Source organism: Symsagittifera roscoffensis, chromosome 1 (genome assembly GCF_963678635.1).
Source record: "Symsagittifera roscoffensis chromosome 1, txSymRosc1.1, whole genome shotgun sequence".
Taxonomy (NCBI): domain Eukaryota; kingdom Metazoa; phylum Xenacoelomorpha; order Acoela; family Convolutidae; genus Symsagittifera; species Symsagittifera roscoffensis.
The window spans coordinates 81257096-81274060 of NC_087062.1; the positions used below are offsets into that span (position 1 = coordinate 81257096).

Here is a 16965-nt window from a genome sequence, read left to right on the forward strand (position 1 = left end):
GTCCTATTAATTTACAAGGATTTGAGTATTATGAAACATTTCGCTCCGCGTTCTTCAATAGTCGGAACAATTATTGCGCCGACTTTCAAAGAAAGTGACGCAATTATTGTTTTCAGCGTGTTTTTTTATCTTGGCCAATTTCTATTTCTCAACTGTAACTCTTTTTGTTGAAACAACTTTCGTAACAACCAAAGGGTATTGTTGTCTTGAGCTCAAATTTAAAAAGTAATTCAGTTGTGGGTCTAAGGCAAACTTCCGCTATGTCAAATATCCGAAATTACTTTATAATTACGTAATAATATGACAAGACGTCGTTGAATTAGCTGATTCCACTTTAGCCGACTTTCGGTTAAAGACCACTGTTAAGCGCGCATCGCCGTGCGCGCGGCGCATTACTGCTCTGATTTTTATATAGAGTGCTACGTTCTCGCAACACGTTGGTTAAAATTGCAACACGTTGCGGCGGTCACTTTTAGCTCAACTATTACAGCTTGATTTAAGCGAACGGTATAGAAATTTAATTTTTGCTCTACATTTTGAAAAAGGTGTGATGTATGCCCTAGTGAAGTTGTTTTCCGGATGTTTTTTGGATATTCTTTGTAAATTATGATGGCTGATTTGGCCAATTTAGAATGGTTAATGCGCGATGTATTTTAAAGCGGAGATTTCAACAGTCTTATAAATGGTTCCTAAATGATTTGGGACATGCTATTTGGTCTATTTAATACTTTGCTGTATGCAATGTCTGCAAAATGGGGCTTGGTTTTTTGACCAGACCGACTTTTCACCAAACCACAACAAAATAATTTATTTCAGACAAATCAAAATTAGAGTCATTTGAAATAGAATTTGTCAAAACCAGAAAAAATTTCGCTGAAAAACTATGAAATAATTTGTCTTTAACCAGACTAAACGGCGTCTCAACGTCTCTCAATCAAATTTTTTTATTCACTCTGGTAAAAAGACCGTGTTGTTATTTTTCTGGTAAAAGGTCTGTCTGATAAATGTCGGTCCTCATGCAAAATATATCACTTGCTACTTTGATGACATATCAATTTGCATGATATATCATTTTACGTGAAATATTGCTCGAAACTTGCTCAGCAACTGATTACCCTTATTTTGGTTCGGTTTATTCAATTTTTGCAAAAAAAAGTAAGAGAAAAACTATTTATGATTCATGTGAGCTACACACCAATATATACTAGCTTTGTGGGGGAGCGCGCGCCGAAAAAACGCGATATTTTTTTTGTTAATAAATTTTCCAAAAGGTAGCTAAAAACGCCTTTTTGGCCGTTTTTTTAAAATTTTGCCTAAGGCGCAGAAAATTTAGTCAAAATGGGGTCTTTATAGTGATTTAGGAGATTTCAGAAATCAATTTGGTCGGCATAAAAAAATGTCGTCAAATTTTTTTGAGATTTTTTTGAAAATCTGCCCCACCCCTCGAGAAAATTGTAGATCCGCCTCTGAGTGGAACAATTTTAAGAAATTGGATAAGAAAATTTAAGAAAATGGATAATAAGAAAGCGAATGTTTTCTTTTGCTTCCAAAAAAAATTCATGACGAAAATAACAAAAAAGAACGGAAAATAAAAAAAAAGAAAATAACAAAAAACGGAAAATAAGAAAAAAACGGAGAAAAACAAAGAAAAAAGAAAAAAAAAACAAAAAAATAAGGAAAAAAGGAAAAAGACAAAAAACAACGGAAATTAACAAAAAAAGGAAAAAAGTAATACGAGCGAAGAAAGAAACCTGTTGGAGTAGGAAGTAGTGAGTGAGGTTTGAGTGCCTCCGTGAAGTTGAGCACTGGCCGCACATTGGGGTCATAGAGCCAGAGAAGGTCTTTGTGTCAGTCGACGGATGGGCGTGTCCTTATTTGAGGTCCACGTCGTCAGACTACACACGCAACAAAACACACATTAGATCGATTGGGGTAGGTGACACAGTGGTTAAATGACACATGAAAACATACACAAATAATTTTCAGACGAGCATTTCGGAGGGTGGGTGGGGGAGGGTGCGTATGTGTTGGGGTGGGGGGGGGGGGAGGGCGTTGTAGCTTGTGCGCTTTCTTTTCTCGCGGATTTAACCCCTGGCGGCCCATAAAACCTCCCATTTAGGAGCTTTTGCTCTCTCGCTACCAAACCCCCCCCCCCACCTCACACAAGCATCATTTTTGTGGTAAAACCATTGATTGTACAAGGTTGATTATGAAGACCAAATATGTTTGTCATTGACTATTTAGTCTGCATGTTATTTTAAAATAATAATCGGACAAAGTGAGCAATCAGTTTACTTGTAAAAAGTTGCAGGTGAGGGGGAATGAAAAAGAGCCCCTATTTTTCTTACTAGATTACCACATCCATTGTCAGTCAACAATCCAAAAAGCTGCCTTTAGCGCTAATATACACAATTTGTGAAAAAACTGCTGAGAAAATTGTGTCAAAATACGCTATTCTTAATTGTGTGGGACAAATTTTGTCAAATTTTTTGATTTTTTTTTCGAAAATCCAACCCCCCCTCCAAGAAAATCCTCACTCGACAGAATTTAACAAATATATCGGAAACTTCTGAAAACTTTGAATTGATCTTGACCTTTGAGCAAAAACTCATCTTCAAACGTATTTTTTACCTTTAAACTCGAGTAGCTCTTTAACCTAGAAAAATCTGTTTTCTTAAAAAAAAACTGTATATATTTTTTGTAAAATGCTTCGGCCAAGAAGTTCGACAACAGTTTGCCGTGCATTAAAAATTCGGTTTGATGAAAAATGCCAAAAAAATCAAGCAAAATTTCCAAGGAAGTTTCAAGACATTTGGTCAAAAAATATTATTCACTTCAAAGCCGGGCTTCAGTTGGAAAAAAAACTAAACTATTACGCTATAGTATTTAAGAACAAAGATTGCTCAAGGTCACCATTACTGGCTACAATTTTTTCTTTAGAAATATGAAAAGAATTGTCATAGCGGAAAAAGGACCTGACACAATGGAAGAATAAAGTCGGAAAAAAATTGAATTTTTTTAAAAAGTTGAAGATAGACATTGCACTTGTGGTTTTTCCGCCTTGCACCATTTGTTCAATCTTTTGCAAGGAAAATCAAAAAATATCATTTGCTTGTGCGAAACTTTGATGGTAAGGCTTAAAAAATCATTTTCAGGCTTGAATAGGTTACTACGTCGGGCTTCAAACTTAAAGAAAAACTCCAAATTGATTTTATCAAGCTGGGAAACAGATGATTCGGACGGACAAACGAGCAATTGATTTGATAGTCATGGATCTGATATCAATTAAAATTCGGCAGCAAAAAAAACTGACCATACGGTACAAAGCCCAAAATAAGTCTGACGAGGATACAGACCTCAGAATTGAAAAGATTTGACGAAGATACGGACATCGCAATCGAAAAACTGTGACTAGGATCCAGACATTGAAACCAAAGAGATGAGACGAAATTCTGGACATCGAAACTAAATAGATTTGACAAGGATCCGAACATCAAAACCGACAAGATGTGACGAGGATCTGGATATCGGAATCGAAAAGATGTAATGATGATCCGGACATTGGAACCAAAAAAATGTGACGAGTATCCGGACATCAAATTTGAAGAGATGTGACGAGTATCCGGTTTTCGGAACCAAAGAGATGTGACAAGTACCTGAACGTTGGGACCAAAGAGATGTGACGAGGGTCCGGACATCAGAACCGAAGAAATGTGACCAAGATCAGAAGACGGCAATCCAAATTAGTGAATAATTGAGAGCCGATTTTCTCATCAAGTGTATAATGGAAGCTGAAAGACTTCTAGACCTCAAGGTGGTGGTGATTTAGAGCAGTACGCTTCAAGGTTTTCGTAAATCAACCATTTTAAAAATTAATGTGAAAAAATATCCGATATTTAAAATGAATTTTTTGCGTCGCTTTCACGACAGTTGCGACAAGATCAGCAACCAAATCAATGTAAGCCCATCTTCAGGTAAAAAAGATAATAATTGTCCTTAATCAAGTCAATGTTAATTTCCAAGTCTTCGATTGCTCAATCATCAGTTCAAGAAATGACAATGGAGGAGAAAATGAGATCAAGAGTGATGCAGTCATAAGAATGAATACAAGACTTAATTGAAATTGAAAGCACCAAGAGAAGCTGAATTTTTCCAAATGAGGAGGACACTTACACGTCGTCAAGCGGCATACTAAAATTTTAAATTTGAAATTAATACATTTTATGCCCAATATCAGCTGTTTGACAGAAACTTTGATAGAAATAATTAAAAGCAGTACTGTTTCAGTAAAGCAGCAGTAGAAAATAGCTCTTCAGAAACTGTGCCAGTGCTGTATTAGATAGAACTTATAAATTCCAAAAAATCAATCGCAGTGTTGATTCAGTGTTAACTTTGGTTCTGTCTTTGTGTTTCGATAGTTTTGACCACATTGGAAAACAGAGATATTTATGCTTAATCAAGATGCTAGCCCACAATTGAATTTGACGCTCCCACAATCCGACGCTCTCAGCTTGCTCTAATGCTACATCTACGCTACACTCTATCCTAACTTTCACTATATTGCATAGAATAAATCTCCAGGCAGCGCATAAATATATCACATATATTTATATGTTTAAAATCAAACAACAAATTTTTGAAATATTTGGAGAAAGTCAATCCAGGTAGATGTGGTTTTTTCCACCTTGCACTGCATGCTAATTTTTTTGCAACGCAACTTCAAACAGTATCAATTCCTTGAAAATTATATCATTTTTTGTTTGTCTTAGCCTTTGTTTATCAGGCTTAAAAAATCAATTTGAGGCTTTTCTCTAAGTCTGAATTCGTTATTAAATGTTCAAAATTCAAAAAGAGCATCATATTGATTTTATTAGGACGGTAAACAATTGATTAAGACAAACGAGCAATTGATTCGATAGTAATGAACCTGACAACATTTGAAAATCCGCAGCAAAAAGAATGAACATGCGGTACAAAGCGAAAGGTACGACTGACGAGGATCCGGATGTCAGCATCGAAGAGATTTGACAAAGATCCCGACATCGGAACCGAAGAGATGTGACAAAAATCCGGACATCGTGACGAGTATCCGGTTATTGAAACCAAAGAGTGTGACGAGGATCCGGACAATCGGTATTTTCGACCGTGCTCGAGTTATATGTCGGCCGTGCTCGGCCGTGCTCGAGTTTGTTTCAAACCTGCTCTACTTTTGATTCGAAGTTCTGCTCTACCCAAACCCCGTCTCAAGACAATTATTTTTGGGTCAAGCACTGAAAATTGACGCGTAATGACGTCAAGTCATCAGTTGCCAAGTATTCCCCGGGTAGACGGCCTCCCTTTATGTTGGCCTCATTGCCAAAAATTGCTATGTTTTGACTGTTTCGACCAAAATTCGGTATTTTTAAACCGTTCTCGACCAATTTTCGGTATTTTTTGACCGTTTTCGGCCAACATAAATGTGCTCGACCCAAGCAAGACATGTTTTGACAGTTCTCGGTTAGTTTTGAGTAAATTTTGACTTTCAAACAACATGAGTTATCTAAATTTAAAGGTAATAGTTCATGCTTTTTGGGTAAAATCATGTTTTGCTTACGAATCACAATCCAATGAATAGAGTTATTTGCAATATAAAAACTTTGTAGAGATGAACTATCTTTAATCGTTTTGAAAGGTTGTTTGCAATTTGAGTCAAAATGTTAAAAATTATAATGATATGTGAAAAAAACCTTTTTGACTGCGAATTAAGGCGGGACAATCGGTAATTTTGACCGTGCTCGATGCGTGTTTCGGCCGTGCTCGAGGTATGTTTCAACCGTGATCGAGGTATGTTTTGACCGAGCTCGAGGTATCGAAATTGTGCTATACACAAAAATCTCTCTCTCGATTGTTCTTTCTTGGTCAGGCACAAACATGTGCTCGACTTTGAGTGTGGAAAAATAAAGTGAGCACCTCGACCCGGGTCAATTGCGCAATCATCAGTTCATGAAACGACAATTAAGGAGAACTAGAGATCATTAGTGATGCAGTCTTGAGACACTCATCAGGCATAAACTCATCATCAGTGATGCCATGGATATTCGTACCATTTCAGTAAGGCAGCAGTACAAAAATAGCTCTTCAAAAAGTGTGCCAGTACCGTATTAGATAGAACTTATAAAATCCGAAAATCAATCACAGTTTTAATTCAGAATAATTTCGGCGCTGTTTTTGTATTTCGATGGCTCTGATCACAAAAAATTTAAAGGAAATACAGCTGAGATAACTATATGGGCAAACAATTGGTATAGGACTTAATCCCTTGGGATAAAATTCCACAGGACAAAACCATCCAGGATGAAACCCCCATTGGTCGATATCCCTAGAGCAAAATCCCTCATATTTCAACCTATCATCCAGGGAATGGGACGTGTATATAATTAAGCATTATGAAATAAGGTTTCAAATGAATTAACTTTGATTTGAATTTCATATAAGCAAAGGCACGCATCGCCATTTTGACATGATTTTAAAAAATTCTTTTACCAACCCATTTTTAAAATATATTAGAAAAGAGCACTTCTATCATCAAAAATAATAAGCCATGTGGCACAGCCATTAATTCAGAAAAAACGAAATTAAGTTGAACACTTTGGTGTGAGTTACAAAACCAGGTGCAAAAAAAATCATTGGAATGGAACAAGTGATCTACCACACTAAAACTTTTTCAGTCGTGATCCAAACGACACTAAAAATTAATGAAAAATTTTGTTGAAAAGTGTCGAGAAAAACCAGTTTGATTTTTTGATTTTTGGTCTAATTTCAAGCTAATAAGTTGAGCAATTTTAAGGGGTTTTCGTAAGTTCATTGGATTTAAGTTTGTTGTGACGCGGGCAGAAAAAACTCATAGAGCATAGTTTGAGTTAATCGATCAACTGTACCGTTTCAGTAAGGCAGCAGTAGAAAAACAGCTCAGTATGAGAACAGGTATATAACCCGAAAAAACAATCCCAGTTGCTGTTTTTGTTTTTCGATAGTTTCGATCACAACAAACTTAGTGGAAGAACTGTTAAAAACTTGCTGCTTCCTCAGTATGCTCTAATGCAAAATCTACGCCACATATGTCTAATTTTAAATGAACTGAGTAGAATGTATGTCTAAGAAGCGGATAAAATTTAACTGTGTGTTTGAAAGTGAAAAGCAAATGTTTTGAAAGTTTTCCCTGATTTGACGGTAAATCAGTGAAAACAAAATTCTTGCTCGTCCTGAATTCAGTTTAATTAATAATACTTCATTTAATTGCGTTTTTTTCTGGACTTTTTCAACTTTTCTGCATCATCTAAAAATTTGCATCAATTTAAAATGTCGTACATTTCCCGCACATTTTTCTATTCCCCAAGTGACTTGCGTGGAGTTTCCCTCCTAGCCACGCAATTATCTTGAAAGTTGTTTCCGCATAAAATAGTCGTTTTAAGCTAGCGCGCAGAATATTTTGCTTGAGGAAAACCTCCACTGGTATAGCTATTTCTTTGTTAATAATTCAAAGTATAAAGCATTGTTTAAATAATTTTTTGGTTGATCAGATTATATTATGTGCCCTAAAAATTGATTTCCAAAAAAATCAAAATATATTTTTTCCAGCTGAATTTATTTTGGGGCTAATTGTGCAATTGATGTGTGAAGTTTTAGTAAGTTTTACGCTAAAGTGTTTTGATACAACTTAGAACAACAAATATTATTGTTCCGACTATTTGAAAAATATGGAGGAGCTTTCTATTCGAGTTTGTGTTTTCGTTTCAATTCTTTTTTGTCTTTTCACGCAAAAACAGGTGCAACAAAAATCATTGGAATGGAACAAGTGATCTACCATACTAAAACTTTTTCAGACGTGATCCAAACGACAATAAAAAATTAATTGAAAAATTTTGTTGAAAAGTGTCGAGAAAAACCGGTTTGATTTTTTTGATTTTTGGTCTAATTTCGAGCTAATAATTTGAACAAGCAGGTTTATAATAGTTTATTTAAACTTATATTCAGCCGTGAAAATTTAGTTGACTCGAGTAAAGTCAGTTTTTGGAGTTTTTAGCGCCATTTTGGGAATCAAAATTTTTGAAGTAGTTTTAAATTGGTTTCACTTTTTTTCGTTTTCGGTGCTAGATATTAGTGACTTGATTTACAGTTATTGTCAAAATAAATAATATCTCTTTAGGTCAAAATATCTGACGAAGTAAAAACTCAAAACTGCTGATCTCGACAGCTAAAATTGAGTTGAAAAAAAAACGTATCGAAAATCTAAATAACAAAAAACCAATAAGGAATTGCAAAAAATGTAGCAAGTAGATTGTTTTCAAAACAACAATCTGCCAATTACAAACAACAGTTGCGAGCCACTTTCGTTTTCAGGCGAGCTTGAGACCCAACTTTTTCTTTGCAAAATTTTTTTCCAGGATAAGTAATTTACTCAATTTTCAATTCATTTCGTTTGTTCTCACTTTTTTATACAATGTTGATTAAATATGTCTGATTTGAAACACTGGACAACATAAAAAACGGACTTTTCAAATATGGCTTTCTCTAGTTGGGTGTTCTTTGAGAGTAAAAAGACGAGAACAAAGCTAGAATTTTAGCAGTGTTTTTAAAGTGCAATTCGGGCCCAAAAAATTACCCAAAATTTGATCAATTTGGGCTTGTATTTTCTCATCCAAACATGCCATAACTGCTACTACTAGTTAATCTACTGGTAAAATTATACCAAAGTGAGACTGGGATCGAAATCAAAAGTTAGTATTCATTTTTTTTTCGTTTGAGAACGAAAATTATCAATTTGTTATTAAAAAAAACATAATTGTGCGCAAAATTTTGGAATGAATTCTTTTTTGTTGGGCTCCAAAGGATTCTTTTTTTTTAAAATTAGTTTTGTTAGTGGTTGTTTTGGCATTATTTTTGGTTGGCTCAAAAACACCATCTGAAAAGATCCGTTTTTGAGGTAAGACTTTAGGATCGAAGTGAGCACCACGAAATTGCACCATAATATCTTTGCTCAAGTTAAATTAATTTTGGATTTTAAACCCACCCTATTGAGAAAACCGCTAGTTATTTTTCAAGTTATTTTTCAAGCTAAATTTTTTGAGAAATAAAACTGCTGGAGGTCATCAATTTTTACAAAAAATGTCATAGCAAAAAAAATGTGAACATCATAGAAGAAACCCGGAAAGAAAAAAATTTTTTTTTAAGAATTGAGGTGGTCATTCCAGGCATGATTGTTTTTCTGCCAAGTACCGCGTTTTCAATTCCTTTATGTCAAATCGTATCATTTCCTAAAATATCGGATCAATATCCTATTTAATCGATTCTTTGTTTTTCATGCTTATAAAATCAATTTGAGGCTTTTCTTAAGGTTTGACTATGTTACTATTTGTTCAAGCTTGATGAAAAGCATCATTTTGATTCTAATAAAATGGCAAACAAATAATTCATACAAAAAATTGATCCAAAAATTAAAGACTTGATATGAGGATACCTCAAGGACAATACTAACGTATATCTCAAGGTTTCCGTGTATCAAACATGTTAAAGTTAAATGAATAAAAAGACCTAACCTTCATTATGAATTTCTTGCCATGTTTTTAGCACAGTCACGACAAATTTAGCATCCAGATCAGTATAATCCCATCTGCATCAGATGAGAAAAGAGAAACATTTTTGCGCAATAAATTAGGTTCATCAGTTACAAAGTCTTCAATGGCGCAACCATCAGTTCAAAAAATGACAATTGAGAGAAATTGAGATCATTAGTGATGCAGTCATGAGAATGAACACCAGACTTAATTGAAATTGAAAGCACAAAAAGAAGCAAACTTTTTGGGAAAAAAAAGCAAGAACACTTACACGTCGTCAAACTGTATACTGAAATTTGAAGATTGAAAACGTTAAATATTATGGCCATTGTAAACTGTTTTACATTTTAAAAATAGTTTCTGCAAGTTCAATGGACTTCAATTTTTTGTGACGCGGGCAGCAAAACTCTTGGAGCGTAACTTGAGTTATTTGATCAGCCCGGATTGATCTGCCATTCATACCAGCACCGTTTCAGTAAGGCAGCAGTAGAACAACAGTTCTGTAAGTCTACTTGAAGTTCTGTAGGTACTGTGTCAGTGCTGGTTTAGCTGTGATAAAATATAAAAGCCGAGAGACAAAATCGCGTGTTGTATTTGGTATTGCATCATCACTGTTTTCGGTTTTCAATAGTTTTGATCATAACAAACACAAAATCAAATTACAGAGATTATTATATGAGCATAAAAACGTGCCAGCCCAAATTTGAGAACTCGATCCGATGCTCCCAGTCTGCCTACCACTAAGCCACATCTGCTTAATTTTCGGTATGTTGTGTAAAAAATTCCTGAAAAAAAACCATTTTTCCCCCAAAATTGATTTGGAGAGGAAGGGATTGTGCGGTTGATCCGTAAGAATTTATTCATTTTTACGTTAAAACAAAAAAAACGTTTTAATAAATCTTCGTTAAATGAATATTAATGAGAATAAAAAACGAATGAAACTGAAAAAGGATTCGAAATTGAACATTGATGAAGATTACTAAAACTTGTTGTTCCGGCATTTAAATTGGTGATGAAATGTCTTCGCATGTGTTTTAGTAATTTTTATTCCGAACATTGACATAAGCGTGGAACTTTGAATTTGGATATTTTTTAATGTTTTTTCTTTATTTTTGTTTTTCACAAAACATCATTCACAAAAAATCAACGGAATGGTCCGAGTAATGTATCGTCATGTCAAAAAGCATTATCAGTCATAATTCCAACGAATTTTAAAAATTTCCAAAAAATTATTTCAGTTTCGAAAAAAACCGTCATGAGGTTTACGATTTTTGGTCTGGTTTTGAACGAGTATTTTGAGTGATCAGGATTAAAATGCGCCAATAAGACTTAAAATATTTCCTAAACAATTATTCAAAAAACAACAAAAAACTTCTGCAAAAAAATTATCCGAAAATTACAATTTTTCATTTTTATTGAGTTTTGACTAAATTTTTGAAAACCGATGTCAAATTTGCGTAGACATTTTTCTACTATAAAATTTTATTGTTTTCTAGACTAACGTTTACATTCGCTGATATCAGAATAACCAAAAACACCACAATTTGCAAAAAAAAAACGGCTCGCCTTCACAGCAACCAACTAGTCATGTTAATGTTTGTTTGTTTGCACATTCAGATTTGGTAATAATTTTAAAGAAAATCTGAGTAATGTAGTCTGGGGCGATGTCCATCTCAAGAAGCATAACGAAAACTGGCACGCGTAGACATACTTTTAAAACCCAGAAAAATTATCACTTTTTGTTCCGGCCACTGAAAACAGAGAGGCACTTTGTATTCGGTCATGATTTTGGTAACTTTGGAAACTTTGGTTCAATTGTAACATCACGTTTTTCGAGAAGAGAAAATTTAGTTTCAATTTTTTTGGAAATTTGTCGTGGGTCACGCTATTAATTTGTTGATTGAAATTATATCTCAAAAAATTTTCCAGAATACAGGCCCTTCAATTTGAATTTAGTAAAACCGATCGCTTTTCTGAATTATTTTCAGAGCAATTGTAATTTTTTTTATTTGCAAGCAATTGCTTTCACAACTTGCATTAATTTTTTCTATTGCAAAAAATACATAATCCAAAAACTTATTTTTATATAGAAAATTTAAATTTAATGATAATCGAGAAATCTGCTTTAAAAGGTATGAAGTTAACTAACCTGTCGTTTTCTCGCACATATGACATTTTGGACACTGAAAAACTCGTGACATTTCCAACTGAGATGCCAAAAGCTACTGGAATGTCGAAAACGTTGATGGTGAGAATGAGAAATGGGAACCCAGTGTCAAGAAAATTTCGCAGTAAGTTGGCCATTTTTGGCTTCGCGGAAATTCCGGTTAATTCAGAATTGAAATATACTGTTTTTAAATAAGTAATATTAATATCGAAGTTTGTTGAATCATCGAGAAAACGAAGTTAAATTTGATTACAAATTTGGCACCAAGGATGATGCCAAAGGTCACTCAGAATCGCTTTGAAGTTTATGAGAAACAGTAAAAGTAATCCGCCAGATGACAATTCCAGCATCTTTCGAAAACGAGAGCTGTAAAAGTCATAATTATGTACATCGAAACCCTAGGTCTGAATCTGATAATTATCGATTTTTAACGGGTGGGGCTTAAGCGAATATATAGAGATTATAGTTTACACAAGCTGCATCGCCGTCTAATAATCGATAGTTGTAAACTTGGTAATAAATGTGTGTCTTCTGAAATCCATATTCAAAAAATATCTCTTTGATCGTATTTTGTTTTGCTTCTGGCTGTCAGTTGATTATTCGAGCATCTAAACACTGTAGCTGTGTTGTTGGTATATATAACAAGGCTAAAACCATAAATTACTTTCTGCTTGTGAAAAGAAAATCTCGTTCGAGTCGATTGAATGGTCAAAACATAATAAAACTCAAGTCTTAAGGGGTTATGCTAATAACGTGTTTGAGTAGCTCTGAAGTTTTATAAGATTAAAAGCATAAACCGTTGAAATTTGTTAACCACTAAGATTAATTAATCTTCAGACGAATACTAGACGATGAAAACGGTTCTATTTTGAACTAAGAAAATCCCTACCTGGACCAAAACTTCGTTTTATTTTTGAAAAACACAGCAGAAAGGCTTCTGTTTTGAAAAAAAAGGCTCTATTTTAGACCAAGAAAATCCTACAAAAATTCAGTTCGTCTCAAATATAGCAGAAGATTTCAAAGCATTTGTTGTGTTTAATCAAAATAGTCAATAACTTTGATTTCTGGAGCGTTTACTTCATTTGAATATCTGATTCCTTAACATGTTTTTGGGTATCAGCTAAATTCGAGAAGATTTCGACAATATACATGTCGAAAACAACAAAAAACAATCGTAAATCAATCTAAAGAATAATATACACAATCCAAGTATCTCTATTTTGCCTGATCGAACAATACGCGACCACTTGCAATGAGAAAACCAATGAAAGGCTTGAACAACTTCATGGCAAACACGAAAAAATGCAATTATGTCTAAAATGTCTGTCCTAAAATAATTTCTTCGTTTTCACCAATACCAGATTTAGAAAATAAAACTTTGGTCAGTCTCTGCCAATTTGACACCCCCCTTTAGCGATTTCAACGGCCATCAATATATGTTAGGTCAACACAAAATTTTTCTGATATGTCGTTTTTCTATATCGTCTTTTCTTTTTTTATCGATGGGATATCTGATGTGGTCTGAGTATCTCTTAAAGAAAATGTGTGAAAATAAAATGATATATTTATATTTCACATCATTTTCTCGCTGACTCAGTTATGATTTTGAGACTCTTCGGATCATTGAATAAATGCTTTTGATTTTATACTAAACTATTTTTGGTGGTTTGGTTAATTGAAAAAAGAGATTAGTTAGCACAGGCAAATTTTGACGGTGAAGCTTTATCAAGGCTTTTGTCAAACTTTTTGACGATCAATCATTTGTTTTAAAAAGTTTTTTTTTCTACAAGATTTTGGCAAGTTCTCCCTAGGAATTGATATATAAAGCCGGCCTAATGCGTTTCAGAGAGAAATTACAGATTGAACAGCAAAATGTGGATGCAATCAGCAGAAATTGGCTACGAACTGAATTAAAAACAGTAAGATCCCCAATCCCCATTAATCAAACCCCCCTCCCTATCCTTTCAGGTGCCAATAAAATGACATAACTAACAAAAAATGTGTGCAGATTTCTCTAATAGCTGTAAGCGAAGAGAGCAAATTAGCAAGTTAATTTGTAGTATGGTTTATGGTATAATAACTGAAGCCAATTTGAACTTCTGATATCTTCAAAACAAATATTTGGGCAGCGCGATTAAAGTAAAACCAAAACTGACTACTGTATATATGTAATTTTTCCTATTAAGCAAGAGCAATGCTGGTAAATTGTTAGTTATAACAGTTATAACAATTTCACATGCAAATAGTTTGAAATGACAGGTTAAAACATTTGTCACTTACACCTTGAAATCAGTTCCTTCTTTCAAAATTAAGTCAACAACAATTTTTTTCGTTTTTGACACCCTTTAAGTTTATCAATTCCCCGATTTGATCTTTCAGCAAAAATCAGCGTTGTTAAAGCACATAAACAGCAACCGTCATCTATGAATTAGCAATTTTTCATTACTATCACAGCAATTTTTAGTCCTAATTAGAATTGAATGCAAGCTTAAGTAGAGTTTAAAAACATACTAAAAAGAATACTTTTTCAAGAATTGTACAGAGTTTAAGATAGTATCATTTTTATATCAACGATACCAGTCAGGAAGAAAGGCGTACTCTAAATGTCTTTTCATCCCCATGTCTGGTCTTCATACTAGCCTAACCTCATTTGATACAAGATTTCACGCAGAAAAATTATAATTGAGGCTGTTTGCAAGAAAAATCAAAAAATGTTGAGTACTTACAAGGGTTGGATCACAGCTAAAAGTTACAAAAATATAGTTTTGAATTGTGAGTTAAAAATTATTTGTTTGATTTACCAGAATAAGTTGAAATCAATTGGTTGAATAATCAATAAATGCCAGAAAATGTGATCTCATTTACTTCCAACTTGGACTAAAAAATTGATGCGATGAATAAATCACGAGCGCGTTTGGGATTTACATACAGCATAAATATGAAAGTAATCCGTCACTTGCTGAAACACATTAATAATGCAGCATTAATTGGGTCAATACATTTTGCAGATGAGCAATTTTTTTTACTATAAACAAATTAATTATACGTAATTGTGTAGGATAAACTAGAAATTTTTTGTTCATGTGAAGTTTCAGATCTGAACTGAATTTTATTCAGTTCAGTTCTGAGTAACGCTGAAATTTTTTTTTGCCTTCATGGCATATGACAAGTTTCCATATTTTTATCAATCCAACAAATTTGGGCACAACTGACATGATTTGTTATAAACTGGCACCCAATTGAGCAAAATTGATTTTGCAGTTTTTAAAAAATGTTCATCAAATAGCACTGAAAAAGATTTCAAGGATTCATTTTAACAGAAACTCGCAACAAATAGTTTTGATAAATTGAAAAACACTTTAAGAAGTAAAAAGTTATTGTTCCGAGTCTTAAAAAAATTGACGGAATATTTGAGTTAAGTGCAGATTTTTTTGAAACGAAGTTTGTTTTTATTTAATTAGCCACTTTGTATGAATTTTTTTCACCCTTTGAAAGTTCTTACTATTTTGAGCTCAATTTTAAAAAGATATTCCACAAGAGATCCTTGTTTGTGAAGTTATCGAGCTTTAAAAATTTTTATTTTGACCATCTTGAAATTATTACGCGGGATACATTTCACGCTATTTACGCGTAAGCCACAATGAAATCGGGCTCATAATCAATCCAAAATGAATGGAAACAAGCTATTCAGTTTTCTTATTTTGTTAAAAGAACCCCAATAGCTCATTTTGTATTCAACATTCTCTTTGAGTATACTCAAAAAACAATGAAAGAGTTCAAAAGTTTCTCTTTTTTTTAAAAAAAATCATAATTTTTTTCAAAAATAAAATTTTTTATACATCAACTTCAAATAAGTTGAAGAATTTAAGGTCTCGCCCTGATATGAGTTGTCTAGTTTTTTAACAAAAAAGTCTGGTTTCATTGTACTCAAAACCTTGTTTTTACACCAACTACTTTTAGCGCTTGCAGAAAACAGCTCTTTTTTTATTTCAACTGAAAAATGATAATGCCGCGAGTTAAAAAATTTAAAAAGTCATCAAAATTTTTTTCGTGAGATATTGGGGTTTAAGAACTGCTAATCTGGCCAATCTGGCGTAAATCAAGAGCAAGAAGTTTCTACATTTCTTTCAGCGCATAGCAAACACGACGAGTTAATCCAGCTCATTGTTCATTTCAGTTGTGATTGAGGTTCATTGATTGATTCGTAGACGCGAGCGAAGTCTTTCACGTTGTTTTTACGGAGCGTTTTCCTACAAAAAGATTTTTATTCTTTTCTTTTATTTTTTTTTCGGAAAAAATTGAATCATAATATTATCCGGAAAAACACATTTAAACACATTAAAAGACAGTTGAAAAGTTCAAGACTTCAATTTTGATACGAACAATCTGGTTCAACTGAAATTTTTTGCGTGGATAGTTTACATGTTGGAAGATACTGACTGCACAATAACTATTCAAAGCTGGACCACCGTTTTAGATTTAGATTTCAAGTGAAGAGAAACTATAAATGAAAAAACAAGTATAGTACGTAACAACGTAAACGCTCAACCTTAGTCGAAAGTTTTGATAAACGCGTCTTCAGCTGAAAATTAGTTTTATATTTACTGTCTTCGAAAACTTTTTCTACTTTTTGAGAATTTCATCATTTCATTAAAATCAATCACTACTCCATAGACGTTAAAGGGCAATTGGAACAATCAAAGCATGACTTGATACGAGCAGGCTTGTTGTATTTAATGAAAAAATAATTTCAGGATTATGTGAAACAAATAACTGTTACTTTTTTTATGAATAAAACTGATTGAACGCTACGTTATCATCAAAAAAGGATCGAAACGTAACGTTATAATGAAAGGACAATGACACTTTCTGGCCTCTTTTCAGGTGCCTATTTTGGCCTATCGGCAAACATCAGTTTATCTGATCTGTTTGGATTTTGGTATTCAAGTGGCGAAAGTCAAACATTGAAAACGAAAAAAATTTTGTGGTTTAAGTTAGAAGGAGTTGACAAATATGGGGCGTGTTAATCAGTATAAGCTGAAACTGATAGATTATGGTCTGAAGTCCAAATCTAGCATATCATAAGCAAATAACGTGATCAAATAGCTGTTAATAATGGCCATATATCAGGTAATAACTTCACCATCAGTAAATATCTCAGTTTAAACGTTAAGAATTTGAATTTAGTGATTAAACTATGTCGCG

At 33.5% G+C, this 16965-nt stretch overlaps 1 protein-coding gene across 5 annotated transcripts in view; it reads right to left on the bottom strand.

Annotated features, from left to right (window-relative positions):
* LOC134850919 (acetylcholine receptor non-alpha chain-like) overlaps positions 1-13820 on the bottom strand; it is a 26520-nt gene extending 12700 nt beyond the window's left edge. Inside the window, exons 1-5 of one of the 5 annotated variants that reach the window (XM_063866762.1) lie at positions 13754-13820; positions 11743-12368; positions 9865-9882; positions 4174-4191; positions 1752-1895 (exon numbers count right to left, since the gene is read on the bottom strand). In XM_063866762.1, coding sequence (XP_063722832.1) covers positions 1752-1826 — 75 coding nt within the window. In that variant the 5' untranslated portion in view covers positions 1827-1895; positions 4174-4191; positions 9865-9882; positions 11743-12368; positions 13754-13820. Of the gene's footprint in view, positions 1-1751; positions 1896-4173; positions 4192-9864; positions 9883-11742; positions 12620-13753 lie in introns of those variants that run through there. The other 4 variants (XM_063866745.1, XM_063866753.1, XM_063866726.1 and 1 more) reach the window with 4 other exon arrangements.
* Between the last annotated feature and the right edge of the window lie 3145 nt (positions 13821-16965).